The sequence below is a fragment of the Syzygium oleosum genome, unplaced genomic scaffold, assembly GCF_021117445.2.
Source record: "Syzygium oleosum isolate NSW1041296 unplaced genomic scaffold, Sole_v2.1 Sole_v2.21, whole genome shotgun sequence".
NCBI lineage: Eukaryota > Viridiplantae > Streptophyta > Magnoliopsida > Myrtales > Myrtaceae > Syzygium > Syzygium oleosum.
The window spans coordinates 3,008,174-3,023,969 of NW_026607505.1; the positions used below are offsets into that span (position 1 = coordinate 3,008,174).

General features: G+C 39.3%; 1 protein-coding gene across 1 annotated transcript; it reads left to right on the forward strand.

Moving 5' to 3' along the window:
- The first annotated feature begins 851 nt into the window (after positions 1-851).
- LOC115690773 (uncharacterized) lies at positions 852-5,438 on the forward strand. Its single transcript, XM_030617239.2, has 9 exons — positions 852-1,229; positions 1,368-1,552; positions 2,134-2,315; positions 2,408-2,692; positions 2,780-2,838; positions 2,930-2,966; positions 3,042-3,113; positions 3,954-4,278; positions 4,861-5,438. Exons 1-9 carry the CDS (start codon positions 1,094-1,096, stop codon positions 5,230-5,232), a joined length of 1,653 nt encoding a protein of 550 aa, XP_030473099.1. The 5' UTR covers positions 852-1,093; the 3' UTR covers positions 5,233-5,438.
- The last annotated feature ends 10,358 nt before the right edge of the window (positions 5,439-15,796 follow it).

Here is a 15,796-nt window from a genome sequence, read left to right on the forward strand (position 1 = left end):
AGAGAGAGAGAGAGTGTGTGACACTTCGAACTTGATGATGAATCAACACGCTTTTAGACCCAACAAACGAGAGAGAGAGAGAGAGAGAGAGAGAGAGAGAGAGAGAGAGATAGTAAAGATTGCTTTGCACTCAAATAAAAATGCGGCTTTGCAAGACATCCCGCCACGTCTTAGGCATTACTCAACCATTTATATACTTATAAATTTCAAATGTTATCTACACTCGTTGACGAAATAACTTATGCAGTAGAGATCTTGATAAGAATAAGGGTTAATATCATGAAATATCCTAAACTGGTATACTTATGATAAATTTACCCTACCAAAAATTCCAAACCGGTACACCTGTGATAAATTTACCCTCCCTTAGTTTTCGTTAAATTTCACCGTCTAATTTCTAAATTGGATAACACATAACAATTTACGGGTATAACACTTTGGGGTTTTACTCCTCCGTTTGTCACAGAATTTATCAATTTGTGACTTTTCGTGATATTAATCCAAATTTACGAAAGGTAAATTTGTCACAAGTATACCCGTTTAGGGTTTTCGGTGGTCAAAAAATCAGTTTGAAGTAAATCCGTCACAGGTGTACCAGTCTTGGGTTTTTCGTGGTATTAACCTTAAGAATAACGTGTGGGAAGAGAAGCAAAGTTTTAATCTTGATATCCTTGGCCTAGACAAATACATTCAGCTAGCATACACAGTAATGAAGAGATCTAAAGTGGGGGGAGGGGGTCAAACTCCTTTGCTAGGGAGAAAAGGACCTTCAGCAGGTGACCCACCCACCCATCTTCCATACGTAAACGATTCTCCTTCACCAGAAAGCAAAGAAAAACAGAGCCCATTCTTCTACCCAAGAAGAGCAAAAACAGAGAGCCCATTTTTAGCCTTCAAAAAAGCCTTTGCATTTACCGACACGGAAGCCGTCCATCTCTCTCTCTCTCTCTCTCTCTCTCTCTCTCTCGCCCCTCACCGAAACGCAAGAATCGCCTGTAACAGAGATCTCAGCTCTTCACACTCACATCACATTACTCTCTCTCTCTCTCTCTCTCTCATCAAGAAACAGGGGCAAACGCGAAAGAAGCCATCAATGTCGCGCCTTGGATCAATCCCACTGCTCTCTCATTGCCTCCTGCTCTCTCTGTTCTGCCTCTTCTTCTTCTCCTCCTCTGTCTCTTCCGACTCCAGCTTTCGCTTTCACCGTCTCAGTGATTTACGTGTTCCGGGTTTGTTTCTGCTGCTTTGGGTTCCTCTTGATGAAGTTTTTTGGCCTTAAAGGCCGGTATTTTTTATTTTTGCTTTTTGGTGCAATGACATGCGGTTTTTGCCTTTTGGTTTCTGTTTGCTTTTTTTTTTTTTTTCAGATGATGGGTATGAGAAAGGGTCTCTTTGGGTGGCTCCGTTGGAGGCAAGGAGGCACCTTGCTGATGAGACGACGGGGAATTCCTCGCTGATATTAGCAGCTCAAAGGACGCGCCGGAGAGACCCCACCAACGATTTCAAACGTTACACTGGTGGATGGAACATTAGCAATCAGCACTACTGGGCCGTGAGTGATTTTTCTTTTGGTTTGTTTTTTTGTCGTTTACCAAAAGTTCCAGAATTTGGAGTTGTTTCGTCAAATTTATTTTGGTGTGGCCGTTTCTTGATATCAGAAGTTTGGGTCAATCGCCTTTTTGTTGGTTTCTCTTGCTTTTGCTGGCTTCGAGATTTTGGTCTCTAACATGGGTCGTGATGGTTTCTTGTGCGGGTTCTAAAGGTCCCCAGGTTCTTTTATTAGCCTCCTGGTCATATTATTTTTAAATGGTGAGTTTGTTGTTCATCTCATGATGAAAGTTTTTGGTGTGCTTGTGATAGCCATCGTTGCCTGATAACCGGTGGCTTCTCAATTGTACAATAAAGAAGGCTATTCTGGAGTGTATTATAATTTTAGCTTAGAGAAGAGTGTTGGACTGCTCTGTGCTTAATTGGGGCTGTGCTGGAGTTACTTTGTCGATGTGGATTGGTTGTGTTATCTATGATGTCGATAATATTTTTGGGTTTTATCTTTTTGGGTTTCTTGTTCTGTACTTTTTGGTTGATCATTTACTTGGGTAGGGACTGATTTCTTGATTTTGTAACGTAATGCAGTCTGTGGGATTCGCCGCCGCTCCATTCTTTGTCATCGCAGCAGCTTGGTTTGTAATCTTCGGGCTGTGCTTGTCTTTCATCTGTCTCTGCTACTGCTGCTGCCGAAGAGAACCTTACGGATACTCCCGGGCTTGTTATGCTTTGTCTCTCATTTTTCTTATGCTCTTCACAATTGCAGCGATGTAATTCCCTGCCTCCTCACATTTAGACAGATGTTCAAACTGTTGGTCGGTCGATTCTAAATTGAGTTTGTCTCTCTTTTATGCGACTGCAGAGTTGGCTGCATCGTTTTGTACACTGGTCAAGGGAAGTTTCATGGCAGTACCTCGGATACTCTTAATTTTGTGGTGTATCAGGCAAACACCACCTCTGAAAACCTCAGGAAAGTGTCAGATTATCTTGCCACGGCAAAGCAGATTGGAGTGGATGCCAATTTTCTGCCTGCTAGTGTTCAGAACAATATTGACGCTGTGCAAGGGAAGATCAACTCCTCTGCAGCTACTCTTTCTGCCAAAACAACGAAGAATTCCAAAGATATTCAAGATGGCTTGGATAGCATGTAAGCTAAAGGCATATATACATCTTATATTCATGTTTGTAGTTCTTCAGGAGACCTTGATCACCAACTTTTCCCTCTCTATGCCAGGAGGTTGTCTCTTATTGTTCTTGCTGCTGTCATGCTATTCTTGGCATTTCTTGGATTTCGTAAGTTATCTGACTTTCCTTGATCTTTAAGTCAGCAATAAATATGATAATCTGTATTATTCTAATACCATTGATATAAATATTCTTGCAGTGTTCTCTGTTCTTGGATTGCAGTGTCTTGTGTACTTGTAAGTAACATAAGATTTAAGCCTTTCCTAAATTGTGGTTATGCTGATTGAAACTTGCTTTATAAACACTTGTAGCCTGGTCATACTGGGATGGATTCTTGTCACTGGCACATTTATCCTGTGTGGCGTGTTTCTGCTCCTCCATAAGTAAGTGATGTAATTTATTTATCTTTCCTTGAGCATTAAGTTTCCTATCCATTGAAAGTAATTTTTTAGGCTACTTGGCAATGCACACTGTCAATTGCTAATCATATGTTTGACCTTTCATACCGCACTGCTTTACTTTATAATAATTCTTGTGATAGGTTCAAGCTTGGATTTCCATACCCTTTTGTTGGAACAAGCTGATTTATCTGTATCTAGAACAGAGGATCATGAAGCTTCTATTTTTTAGTTTATCACATATTATTCATGATTATAAAGGAAGAACCATGAAGCTTCTTCTAACAAGTTTGTCATGTTTTGATCAACTTAGTTATATATGGACCTTTTTCTCTGTCAGTTCTCACAACTTCTGCCAGTCACAATTATTTCCAGTCAATCTGTTATCCGACTCATCAGTTGGGCACTTTCTTGTTGATGAACTGTGTGAACCACTTTGAGCATCTCTAGAAAGGGTCTGTGGATATTTTCTTGAAGATATTATAAATCAAGACAAATTATCAAATGCTATCATTCTTGCACTTTTGGCAAATTTAGAGCTTTCCCTGGTGAAATTAGAAGAGTTCTACACATGATTGGATTGTCCTAACACAACTGTTCTTTTGGAGTTATGGTCGCCATATTCATGGTGCTCATTATATCCGGATGGGGATTTTTTTGGTTTAGAGGGAGAGGATGGGCTACGGAGGGGAAGTGTTTGCAATTTTCTAATAAGCATACGGATTGTGCTTTTACACCATTAAAACTAGTCTTACGTTAGTCATGTGATTTTGTTGCCAAAAGAAATTAGAAGTTCCTGCTCAATTACCTCTTGTTGTTTGCCAGTGTTGTTGCAGATACATGTGTTGCAATGGATGAGTGGGTGCAGAACCCCACAGCTCATACAGCTTTAGACGATATTATCCCATGTGTTGACAACGCAACTGCCCAGGAGACATTGTTACGCACCAAAGATGTGACCTACCAGCTTTCAAGAATGGTTAATGTGGTCATTACCAATGTATCAAACGTCAACTACCCGCCAGCAGCTGGATCTTTATATATCAACCAGTCTGGACCATTAGTGCCCACCCTTTGCAACCCATACCACGCTGATCTCACCACTCGACAATGTGCTTCTGGCGAAGTCGATTTTATGAACGCCACACAGGTACAATCGTAGACATCCCCTTGTTGATGAAGATCCACTAGAATGATATAGAACTGAGTCTCGGACTTAGTAGATACTCCATACCTTCTTTCTTTTTTTCCAGACTTCACTTAATGCCTGAAAAATCAGGAATTATTTGGAAAATATTTCTGCAAACTGTTTCATGTCTTCAGGGATAGAAAATAATCTGGTCAAAGACCCATTCACGAAATAGCTTTCGAGATATTTTCTTCAAAATTTTTCTTGAGAATTCTGGAGCACAAAACACATCTTTTCAATATTTTCCACTTTTGTTTATCAAGTATGTAATGAAACATGCAGCACCTATCTATTCATCCTACTTTAATTCTGAACCGTCTAGCAAGAAAGTTGTTATCGCTCTTCCCATATCTTCTGATAGTACTCTTATCTGAAAAAAACTAAATACTCTATTTACATCCTACAACAATTTCTTATTTCCTAAAGAAACTCTAAGAACAACTTTTGAAGAACATTTCTAATAAATCGCTCTCAGTGGCATTTATCTCTTGTTGGGAACAATGTCAGCAAGGAGACTCAAACATAAAGTTCCTTTTCTTGCAGGTGTGGAAGAATTACGCTTGTCAAGTGTCCTCATCAGGCATCTGTACTACACCGGGACGGTTGACACCGTCATTTTACAACCAGATGGTTAGCGCCGTAAATGTGAGCTACGGCTTATACCACGATGGTCCGTTCCTTGTCGGCCTTCAGGATTGCTCTTTTGTTCGCCAAACCTTCACGTCTATAAGTAGCAACCACTGTCCTGGCCTCCGTCAATACAGTCAATGGATCTATATCGGCCTGGTGTTAGTCTCTGCAGCCGTAATGCTGTCTTTGATCTTCTGGGTGATATATGCAAGAGAACGACGCCATCGTGTATATACTAAGCAGTTCTTGGCCAGATCTCAAGAAGGCCGAGACAAGGCGCCATAGGTTTTTTCAAATATGTAGAGATGTTAGTTTCCTTCATGTACATTTCTGTGTCCAACGTATCTTTCCTCTGTTTTGGAAATTATACTTAGGCAGTGTTAGAACTCCTCTAGTACGATGACGACGCTTTTAGTATGTTGACTTGTTGCTGATGTTTGAGAACCCAAATGAAGGAACGAGTGCCTTTGCCTATGTTTTCTTCTTGTCAATGACTTTGTTCCCTCTTCATTCATTTTAGTGGTATCGGGCAAACCCGCAACCGCGTAGATTCAGGGGCTGGTGACTGCATGAGGTACACAAGTCGTCCGGTCCTTGCTTGCTTTCCAAGATCCGAGCAGGTCTTGGAACGGAGGACGGACGAAGGACCGATGTGCAACCACCGGGCCACGGTCCACGGGACAAGAAAATGGAGGAAGCTAGACCTGGTTTTCCCTTGACTGTTTTAGCCTCTCTGGGGTTGTCTCTCTCTCTCTCTCTCTCTCTGATCTTAGCCCCACCAAAAAACATATGTTTAAAGCTTAATATATGGCCTAAACCAATGTTAGAGACACAAAAGTCCAAGCTATGGCACACTAATCCTTGGACTAGCAGATGAAATGTCTTGCCATCAATCAACATCAGATTGGTCCAGCTCCCAGAATCACTATCTATCTCCGGCTTTGCGCACACTTGGATCTCTTTCACTGAAAGATCAAAAGTAGATCAACTAAAGAAAAAAATCATCAACATCATGGCGGAACAGAGATGTGGTGACTGGGATAATGTTTGTTAGGTGCCCTTTTCTGAGACAGTTCTTTGTGGCGTTCTGAGATGATGCTTCTGCGATTTCCTTTCTAAAAGAAATAATTACCTAGTGAAATGGTTGGACGTCTCCATCATTTTGATCCGAAAATTTGTCCTCATTTCTTGCCGACTTGATCATCCTCATCTTGTGCGTGGAAGCAAAACAAAAGTTTCTTCCAAACTTGTTCCTCGTTGCCACGTCTATCGTCTCTCATGGGTACCGTGCCTCCAAAGATTTTCATCGCTGGATTAAAAAGTAAAAGTTCACAACGGTCCGATTGGATTAGGTTGAACGATTGAGATCTAATGCATTTCATTCCGTAAATGAATGATTGTGAAGGCACCGTAACGGTTCAAGACTATAAATTGACCTTACTCTTCATATATGGGATAAGAAACTAAAAAGAAACAATGACTTAATTTGAAACTTTAAAAAATTAAAAACCTGCTTTTGAAGAATCGCTACGATCACCTTAATCACAAACCAATCAATCTGTTGTCAAAATATGATAGGAAATAAAAATGAAATTTAGAGGCCACCCTCGTAATGCGTATCCGACAGAAAGCTATACTTCACTGGCTATCTTGTGACTTTTAAGACTATGTATATATCCCCAAGCTATACTTCACTGGCTATCTTTCGTGAACTAAAATTTTAATATTATTTTTTATTTTTGAATTTTTATTAATTTTTATATTTTGGCTTTTTTTTTTTTTTGGGGAGGGGCCAGCATTAGGAAGGTGTGCAAAAGAGCCCGAACCGCCGTGGCCGAACCTCGCCAAGAATCGCTCGTGAGTCGGGCGGGCTGGACTCAACCGGATCGGCAAGGCTTGCCGTTGGGCAACCGATCCGGTCGGTCTAGCTCCGGCATCCTCGCCCAATGCGAGGCGACCTCGTCCCGCAGTTTCCGATCCTCGAGTCGCCGCGAGGCTCGTCTGCCGCGCCTTTAGCGAGCAGGCCCTCGCCGCCGGGTTCCGATCTCGGCCGGTCTCGGTCGCGCCCGGAACCGCTAAATATATCCCACCCCCGTGTAAAATTATCACCGATACATTGAGGTTTTATGATTAACCCTTTCTTTACTTTCAGAGTATCAAATGTCCGGCGCATGGGGTTTCTTCTTGGTAAGTGTTGTCTGAGTATGATGGTTCTCATGACCTAAACCCTAACCTGAAGTTTTGAGTGTTACCAGAAGCTAGCAGTATGATTTTTTTAACTTCATTTGCTCCACAAATCTGGAGTATATGGTAACGCAGCAAGCACTTGTAGCTCCATGGCAATGAAACTTTGAAACTTGCAAACCATTTCCTTCATTTTGTCCCCTAAGAGCAAGTGACTGCAGTCAATTTCCTTTTGGACATGTCCTATTGTGCTTAAATTAACTAGTGGGACCAGTTCCATGGAACCACCCGGGAACCAAACCGGACCGGTCCGCGAGTGGATCCATGGATTCAACGGGCAGTTCCCGATTTCAATTTTTCAGAACCGGTCCTTAGTGGGCGTTTCCCGGTTCTAGGGTGGGAACCGCCCACTCGGACCATGCTCACCCCTAGTCAGCATTGATTCAAGATAAATCCAAAACCTAACCAGACCGACTCTACCCAACTGGTTCTAGTCTAGTTTTCGGTTACAAACAAGTTTTTGAACTGGCTATTACTGGTCCGGTTCTTTGTTTTGGGTGTAGAATCAAATTGAACCAAGGAAGCGAACCCAAAGACCAGACCAAGAAACCCTAATTCTCTCTTCTCAATTTTATCTTGCATCTTGTATTCTTGTTATTGCCATTTCTACCTTTTGTTTTAAGGGGATTTTTAAATAAAATTTGTCCTTTCAAGAGATAAAAAAAATGAAATTAAAAAAAAAAGAATTGGCTAGTTCTCGGGTAAACCTTGGAATTGGACCGGACCGGACCAACATGTCGATTCCAAGGTCTATAAGATAGACGCCAGGTTTTAAAAATTGGGAACCGGTCTCAACGGGATAGGATCGAGGTCTGAAAACTCACCTTGGAATCACCCCTAACTACGTTGACTTAGATGGTAAGGGAGTTTGCTTCTTCACTTATGGGGGATAAGAATAGTAGGAGTGTCATGATTTTTGTACATTTTTTTCTGTGCCAACGACCCTCGTTAACCACGAAGGCCTTGCCCTTGGCTGGTGGGTCTGCAAAGGCCCTAGGCAAGGCCATTGCCGAAGGCTTTACCCGTAGCCAATGAGGCCACAGAGGCCTTGGCCAGCAACTAATTGGGTCGCAAAGGCCTCACCCAAGGCCATGACGACCTCGCCGGCTGTGGGCGAGGCGGTGAGGGCGTGAAGGCCCTTGCTAGATCTGGGCAAGGCCGCCACCTGCAATCGACGAGCGTCGTCAGCGATCCTCACCGACACAGAAAAAAAAAAAAAAAGCAAAGACGAAAAGAAAAAAAAATTCAAAAAAATTATCAAAAATAATAATTAAAAAATTTTAAAAATTATCTACGTCAGCACTAGCAATGCCGCATAAGATGAATGGCGTCCACGTCGAATTTTTCAGTGAGGCAAAACGCCGATAGCACTTCAGTGATAGATTTTTTTAATTTGTGACACTTAAATAAGCGAAAAAGAAAATTATAACCGTCAAATGAGCGTCGTACGAAAGTCATAGCACTCTTATTATTCTTATCCCCTACTTATGGTATTGCTTCAAGCCTTATCGAAAGCACTTTAAGACTAAAATCTTGAATGCACCACGCCTTTGCAGAAGAGTGCAAACGGATGTGGTACAATGCGTACTCGAGATCGCAAAACAAGGTGGACTAGTAGAGGTTCACGAAAGTTGGTTCGGACCACTACCTAACCCGCTAATATATTTAAAAAAAAAATTAACGTGACCCGTGATTAAAACTCATACACACATATAAGTTCCTATCCAAATTGGAAATCGACTCAGAATCACAAAATTTCAATGGTAGGATTTGCCAACTATTCAGCAATTATGCACGTAGCGGAAAGAATTGTAGTACCCGCGTCGTTCTCGCCAATGTAGAAAGGTCAATATAAAGGGGTATTCCAATAAATCAGGGGAAAGAAGGAGCCCACAAGTTTCCCACAAACTTGGAGCTCCCTCTAAGCTTGCCATACAAACGAGGAGGATCACCCATTAATCGTTTGTTGGCTCCTTGGAGCAAAATCTTGCATGCATCTCCATTTCCATGGCATCAAGAACTGAAGCATCATCATCAAGAACGTGCCTATGCTCGCCCACCAATCACCCGGGCTCTTTCCGATGCAACCTCCACAAGAACCACCCCGCGAGGGCCACGGACCGGAGGGCGGCCCGCCGCATGCCCCCACCAGGGCACCGGGAACTGGGGATGATGACCAGAGATGAGGGGATCAAGGCATTGCTGCTGCAGATCATCAATCCATCGAGGCACGACCTCAAAAGGAAGAGGAGCTTCGAGCCCAAGCCGAGCAGGTTTTGCTTGATGAATGGGGTTGCAGTTTCTTGATCATTTCATTTTATAGTTAGGAATATGTGCATGTACATTTGGTACATGTCCACAGATTTTTACAATAGGGTTAGTCTGGATTTTAATTGACCTATGATTAGAATTTGAATCTTTATGAGATGCACACATTTATGTAATCTGTCTTGACCTTTGTTAAGTCACCAGTGAAAGAGACAGAAATAGAAATTTCTACATCAGATATATTTTATGAGAAGACTAGTATATTTTTTCGATGCTTCCCATGAGTTTTCAACATATTTGTTTTTCTCGAAAATTTTATGTTTATAAATTCTCTACTCATGCAACGTTCAATTCATATGAGAATAGTATTTTTTTTTTTTAGAGCTATGGTAATGACAATAATCGTAAAATCGTAAAAGAAATATCAGCTTGAAAATAATAAATACCATTTACTAGATAAGTGAATATCATCGGTTCATTTGTCTTATATATAAATTCATTCTACATTTACCAAACATCTCCTACGTGGATTTACCAAGAACTAATTGAATTCAACTCAGTCATTTCGTCATTTCTTTTTAAGTAATTAATTTCTTTCAAGTAACATTAACTCTAATATCGAATTTCTCTACACGTGACATTGGATGGAATCGAACTAGTTTTACTTTTTTCCATGGTATGTCATATTCCAACCGATAAAGTCGATTTTTCTCTTCATATTGTTCTATAGGTAAATGAATGGATTTTTTTCTAAAAATATATAAACATCACATACATGCATAATAAAGTCACTTTTACGTGAAATTATAGATATAGGTAACTTCTCATTCTCGTAGAGTTAAATTCCACTATCTTATTGCTTCAGCCATTACTAAATAAATGTAATATCGCTATGTTAATTATTCGGAAAATTTCTCTCAAATTCTTCCTAGAAATATTGTCTCATTTTCATGCTCAACCTAACTACTAATAGTGAGATATTCTCTAATTAAACTTTCACTTTTTCTTGAAGAAACGGCAATGAACTGCTATGCTAGTTCCCCTTCAAATAACCCGCTAATCAGAGTCTTGCCCCTAGTTATCGAGACAAATATTTCAAAAGTCTACCCATGTCGAAAAACAAAAACCCGGTTTTTTTAACCTATCCAGAAAAGATTTGCTTTCATATACTTAAAACTACACTTGATAGGCATGTTTGGGCCGTTTCTTGACCATTTAAAATTAAGGGCGTGTTCATTTCGAGAAAAACTTTAAGATAGAAAAAATGCTTTTCGGGAAATCATTTTTTAGGAAAACTTTTTCTCATGTTAGGGAATTCATTTTCCTAACTTTAAACGTGCATATTTTCTTTGACCGTAAATGGCTGTCAGTTGACTAATCCTTTTCAGCAAACCAAACGCGTAAAAGTCTAGAAAACTAATTCGCGAAAAATTCTTTCATTCAAGCAAACACACCCTAAATGAACATCTAGCAAATCCAAACATGAACTGATTATTGCCATGAAATAGAAGAATATTGCTTGCAATAAAAAAATAAAAAAAAGATTGCTGGTTTTGAATTGATTATTTCAAGTGGGAACAAGAATGAGCAAAGCAGGCCCGACTTTGACCTGTGACATCGATGAAGACTTGAAAGTTCAGCATCAACCCAGGTTTCATATGTGGACTGGACTTGTGGAAGTCAATCGCGTTAGTTGACCAAGATTCATGCATACCGACTACTACTGATTTCTTGACCCATGAAAGCTTACTATAATAATAATAATAATAAAAGTATTTCTTTACTCCGATCTTTGTTTTTTTGGGTCAAAACGGGAAAATACCACTAAAAACTCTAACTCGTGCCGACCGTAATACCACTACTCCAAAACTATTTTGTCGCCAAAACCACCAAACTTGTACTGATATGATAAAAATACTCTTTGTCCACCACAAATAATGCTAAACTTTTCCCATTGGGAACCCATATCCCCAAACTTGTACTGGTGCGAAAAAAAAAATTTCTAGTCACGCCGGTACAAGTCCGGGGTATCATGTCGTAATTTAGGGTTTTTAGTGGTATTAACCGAGGTGGAAAATAAATCATCTACCTTTATGTTCCTACACTTCAATATACGTATATATTCTGGTCGATGAAATGCTTAAAATATCTATAAGAACTCATCTAACTTCGAGTTGTCAATTATCGACCATCCTTAGTACCACATCATAGCGGACCCAAATAGTTGTGCCGACCATTGATTGGAATGTGTCCTAGTTGTTCCAATCTAAGTCAACGTTTTGTGGTGATGGTCCATTTGCACTTTAAGCCTTGAAATACATAAATGATGATTTAAATATTTAGGCTCCGTTCGTTTGCCGGAAAATATTCTCCTTTTGGAAAATATTTTCCCGGAAGTCATTTTCCTGAAAAATGTTTTCCTGGAACACAATTTTCTGGTGTTTGGCTAAAATTTGAAAAAGTTTCGGAAAATATTTTACGGTGTTCGCCTGCTCCGGCAATCCGGCCCGGCGGCCGGTGGCGGCGGCCCGGCCGCGGCGTCAGCGCGGCGTCAGCGGCAGTGGCCAGCGGCGGCCGGCGGCCAGCAGGCGGCGGCGGTAGGCGGCGGTGACCGGCGATCCACTTCCTCTCCCACGGAAAACATTTTCCCTCCCATGGGCAATTTTGCCTTCACTTTGGAGGAAAATGATTTCCTCTTTTCACAAAGAGGAAATCATTTTCCTCAAAACAATGAAGGATTTGGGGGTGGGGAAGGAAAATGTTTTCCCACGGAAAACATTTTCCGCCCCCGAACACCGGAAAACGGGGAAAATATTTTCCGGAAAAATATTTTTTCGGAAACGAACACAGCCTTAGAATCATGTTTTTTTTCAATGGAGAAATCGAATCTTGTCCACTGAGGAATTGTTCTAAAAACGCGTTTGGCTTTCCTGGAAATGAGGAAGATTTTTGGTGACCCTTAGTTTTGGGCCACTTATGTTCTGGTCTCAATTCAACTTTGGCAGACAAGTTTGTCTTGAATAAATCAGAGCCTATAAACAACTCTTTTTTTTTTAAGGAAAATTGTTTCCCAAAATTTGTTTTCTAATATTCCCGTATTTGGAGGTTGAAAAACTAATCAATTTACGAAAAATATTTTTCATGAATTGAAAACAACGAACATATATTTGGGGAAAATAACTTCCCCTTCTAGTAACCTAAACACAAAACAAATAAAAAATAATCTTTTTCCTTAAAATGATGACTTTCATGAAAAATATTTTCATTATCATGAAATTCTCGGTTATGGTGCTTTTGTTTCACGGAAAACTCAAGATTTAGAAAACATTTTTCAAAAAATGATTAATTATAATATTTTCCTTTACATGAAATTCTCGATTAGTTCTCTCAAGATATGCATGAAGTAAATTAAATCGAATGGGCGAAAATGTTGCGCCGTCTCCCTAAATAATTTGAGAGAAGAGGAAATGCCTGATGTGGGTGGCTTCTGGCCCATTTGCAACCATATGGGCTGTCACAGGCACATCCCCAACACCCTTTGCAACATTTCTGGATCGCCCTTTGTCATAAACATTAGATAACTCCTCTTCTTTTCTTTCTTTTGTTTGCTTTTTCGCCTTAAAAATTACTGTCGATTAACAAAAAATTAGAGCACACATCGCCGTAAAAAAAATCTTTACACGAGAGATCTTATGCACCATTGATTTCAGGACATTAATTACCGAATCTCTCGCTAATAACCATCAAAGAAATGGTGAATAAAGCCATTTGTAGAATACTATTTTTGCAGTGACGGTATATGCTAGAAGTACTCTTTATTAAAACATTATTAACATCCTATCCCATCCTATGATCTTGAAAAAACTTTCGGTCTTTCTTTTTGTGCTTATTAAGTTTGGTATTCGATCAAATATTCATGTTAATCTTTTGGCTCGTGCTCTGAACCTCGTGCAAGATATATACATAACAAGAAGAATTTTTCTCATCTAATTTATATGTGGGCCTTCAAAGTATTGCCGAACCAATAATTAAAAATCTAGTTTTTCTTCGAACAATTTTCTTTCTCTCCCCGCATCTTTACATCGAGCTCTTTTCGCATGTGCAATTTTTTAATTAAGGCTCAATTTTTTTTTTGAACAAATTAAGGCTCAATTTGGTCGGCGGAAGTATGGCATAAAATATGGTGCATCTTCTAACTTCAAATATCATATGCCTGATGACATCAATTGCACATCTTGGTGGCATTAAAGAAGTACCATAAAAAACATTAGATTAGACCATAGATGCTCTTGCATTTTTAGGTATTTTCTTCTCTGTTTTTTTTTAATATTTACAAATATTCAGAATGTTTTTTTTATTTAACTGAACAGAGAATATAATGGGTATGACATGGATGTAACTAGGATTTGTACTGAATCTTGTCCTTTTTCTCTCTAAAAGAATTCTCTAATTATGTGGCAACACCTCACCCCATTGTCCATTAAAAAACACTGCAGATGTTTTTTCTATATATATTTTTACATCTATGGTTTTTTGTCCCTTTAGCATCCCACATTTTCACTTTTTATGAGCAGGAATCACGTGTGAAGAACTCCCTTCAAGATTTGCTTTTACGAACACCCTCTTTCTTTTGACCTAATACATGAATATATTGATTCTTATAGTTCCAAAAATTTGTTGGAATTTAGGGTGTGTACGTTTCGCGAAAAATATACCATTTTTGAAAAGTATTGTCCAGGATGTCATTACCTGACTTCATTTTTCGGTATTTGGCTAAAACATAAAAAAGACCTGGAAAGTATTTTCAGTCATTTGGTTAGGAAAATCTAATAGAGAAAATTATCAAAAAATTTGTATTTTTAAATTATTTTTATCTTTAATTAATTGTTTATTTTTATATATTTTCTCTTTTCTTTTTTTCTGTTCTTTTTTTTTCTTTTTCCTTTTGCCTTGGCTGGTCGTCGACCACATCAACACTTGCTGTGCAACGTAGGGCAATCAGTGTTGGGAAAACCTCCTAATAGATTTTGAAGTTGACAAAACTATCCATGTGTGCCGTATAAGTCTGATAAATGCCTTGAAGTATATTGATTCAGGAAGTTATTCTTGGAAGAGAAGCATATGGCAATCTTGTTTAGATTATGAAATTACTTCAAGATAAAAGATTCAAACTTTATACCGCAGATGAAGAAGTTTAGATTTTATACTGAAGATAAAGAGGTTCAGACTTTATACCAGAGATGATGAACTTCGGATACAAGTTCAGAACGTAGTCCAGAACGTGACACGTATTCAGAATGTACATAAAGGTTAGTAATCTGGCTTGAATTTCACACTTAAAATAAATTGATTGACTCAATCTTGAAGATTGTTTTGCAACGGTTTAATATGCAAAACATCTTGATTGATTGGCAATTAATCTCGAGATAAGTTATTTTCTAAACGGAGAAGCTCTACTTACGGAAATCAAGACTTTGGTTGTATGGGCGACTAGATTCAACGGAGATTCAAATTTTGTCCCTCAACGGCTACGCAATCTTCTTGATACAATTCTGTCCAACGGATAGATTGAAAGACAATCCTCTGGAGACTGTCCAACGGTTAGATTGGAAGTTGAGGAGTATAAAAGGAGACCAATGTGCCAAGGAGCAGAAGTAAGAGACGAGATCCAGAATCTAGAATTCCAAAATCTGAGCGATCTTCAATCTATATACTTGTCTTTCGTGAGCGTTAAAGTGTAATTTTTTAGAGAGACTGAAAAGAGTGATTGAGCGAGATAGTGAGACCTATCATATACTAAGGATTATCACTCACGGTTATAATCTCTTAATTGATCATCTAGTGGAATCCAGCCAATAGGCTGTCAGCATGGAAGAGTGGACGTAGACTTGATCTAAACCGAACCACTATACATCTGTGTGCAAATTTTCTCTTCCCTAAAACTCCTTTGATGAGACAAATTCTGAAAGAAATGAAGAAGATGACGATGAGGAGATGAAGTTCCTGATCAAAAGATTTCAACACCTTGTGAGAAAGAGAAGAAACTCCAAAGAGAAGAAGTCAACAAAGAAATCCGGAGAAAGAAAATATTTTAAGAACAGAGACGACAATGAAGGTAAGGATATAATAAGTTTTGAGTGCAGGAAAATGGGTCACATAAAACCCAATTGTCCTTTATTCAAGAAAAGGAAAGGGAAATTCGAAAAGTAAGAGAAAGCTCTAAAGGCCAATACGTGGAGCGACACAGAGTCTCAATCCAGCGATGATGAAATTAATGAGCAAGGAAATCTATGCTTAATGGCGGACATTGAATATGAAGAAGATGAGGTGATTTGTT

What these genes read in the sequence shown, in the direction of transcription:
- LOC115690773 (XM_030617239.2), top strand. Translation starts at nt 1,094, where the DNA reads ATGTCGCGCCTTGGATCAATCCCACTGCTCTCTCATTGCCTCCTGCTC. An exon ending in CTCTTCACAATTGCAGCGAT is followed by an intron (nt 2,316 to 2,407) that starts GTAATTCCCTGC and finishes ATGCGACTGCAG; the next exon opens with AGTTGGCTGCATCGTTTTGT. An exon ending in ATTTTATGAACGCCACACAG is followed by an intron (nt 4,279 to 4,860) that starts GTACAATCGTAG and finishes CTTTTCTTGCAG; the next exon opens with GTGTGGAAGAATTACGCTTG.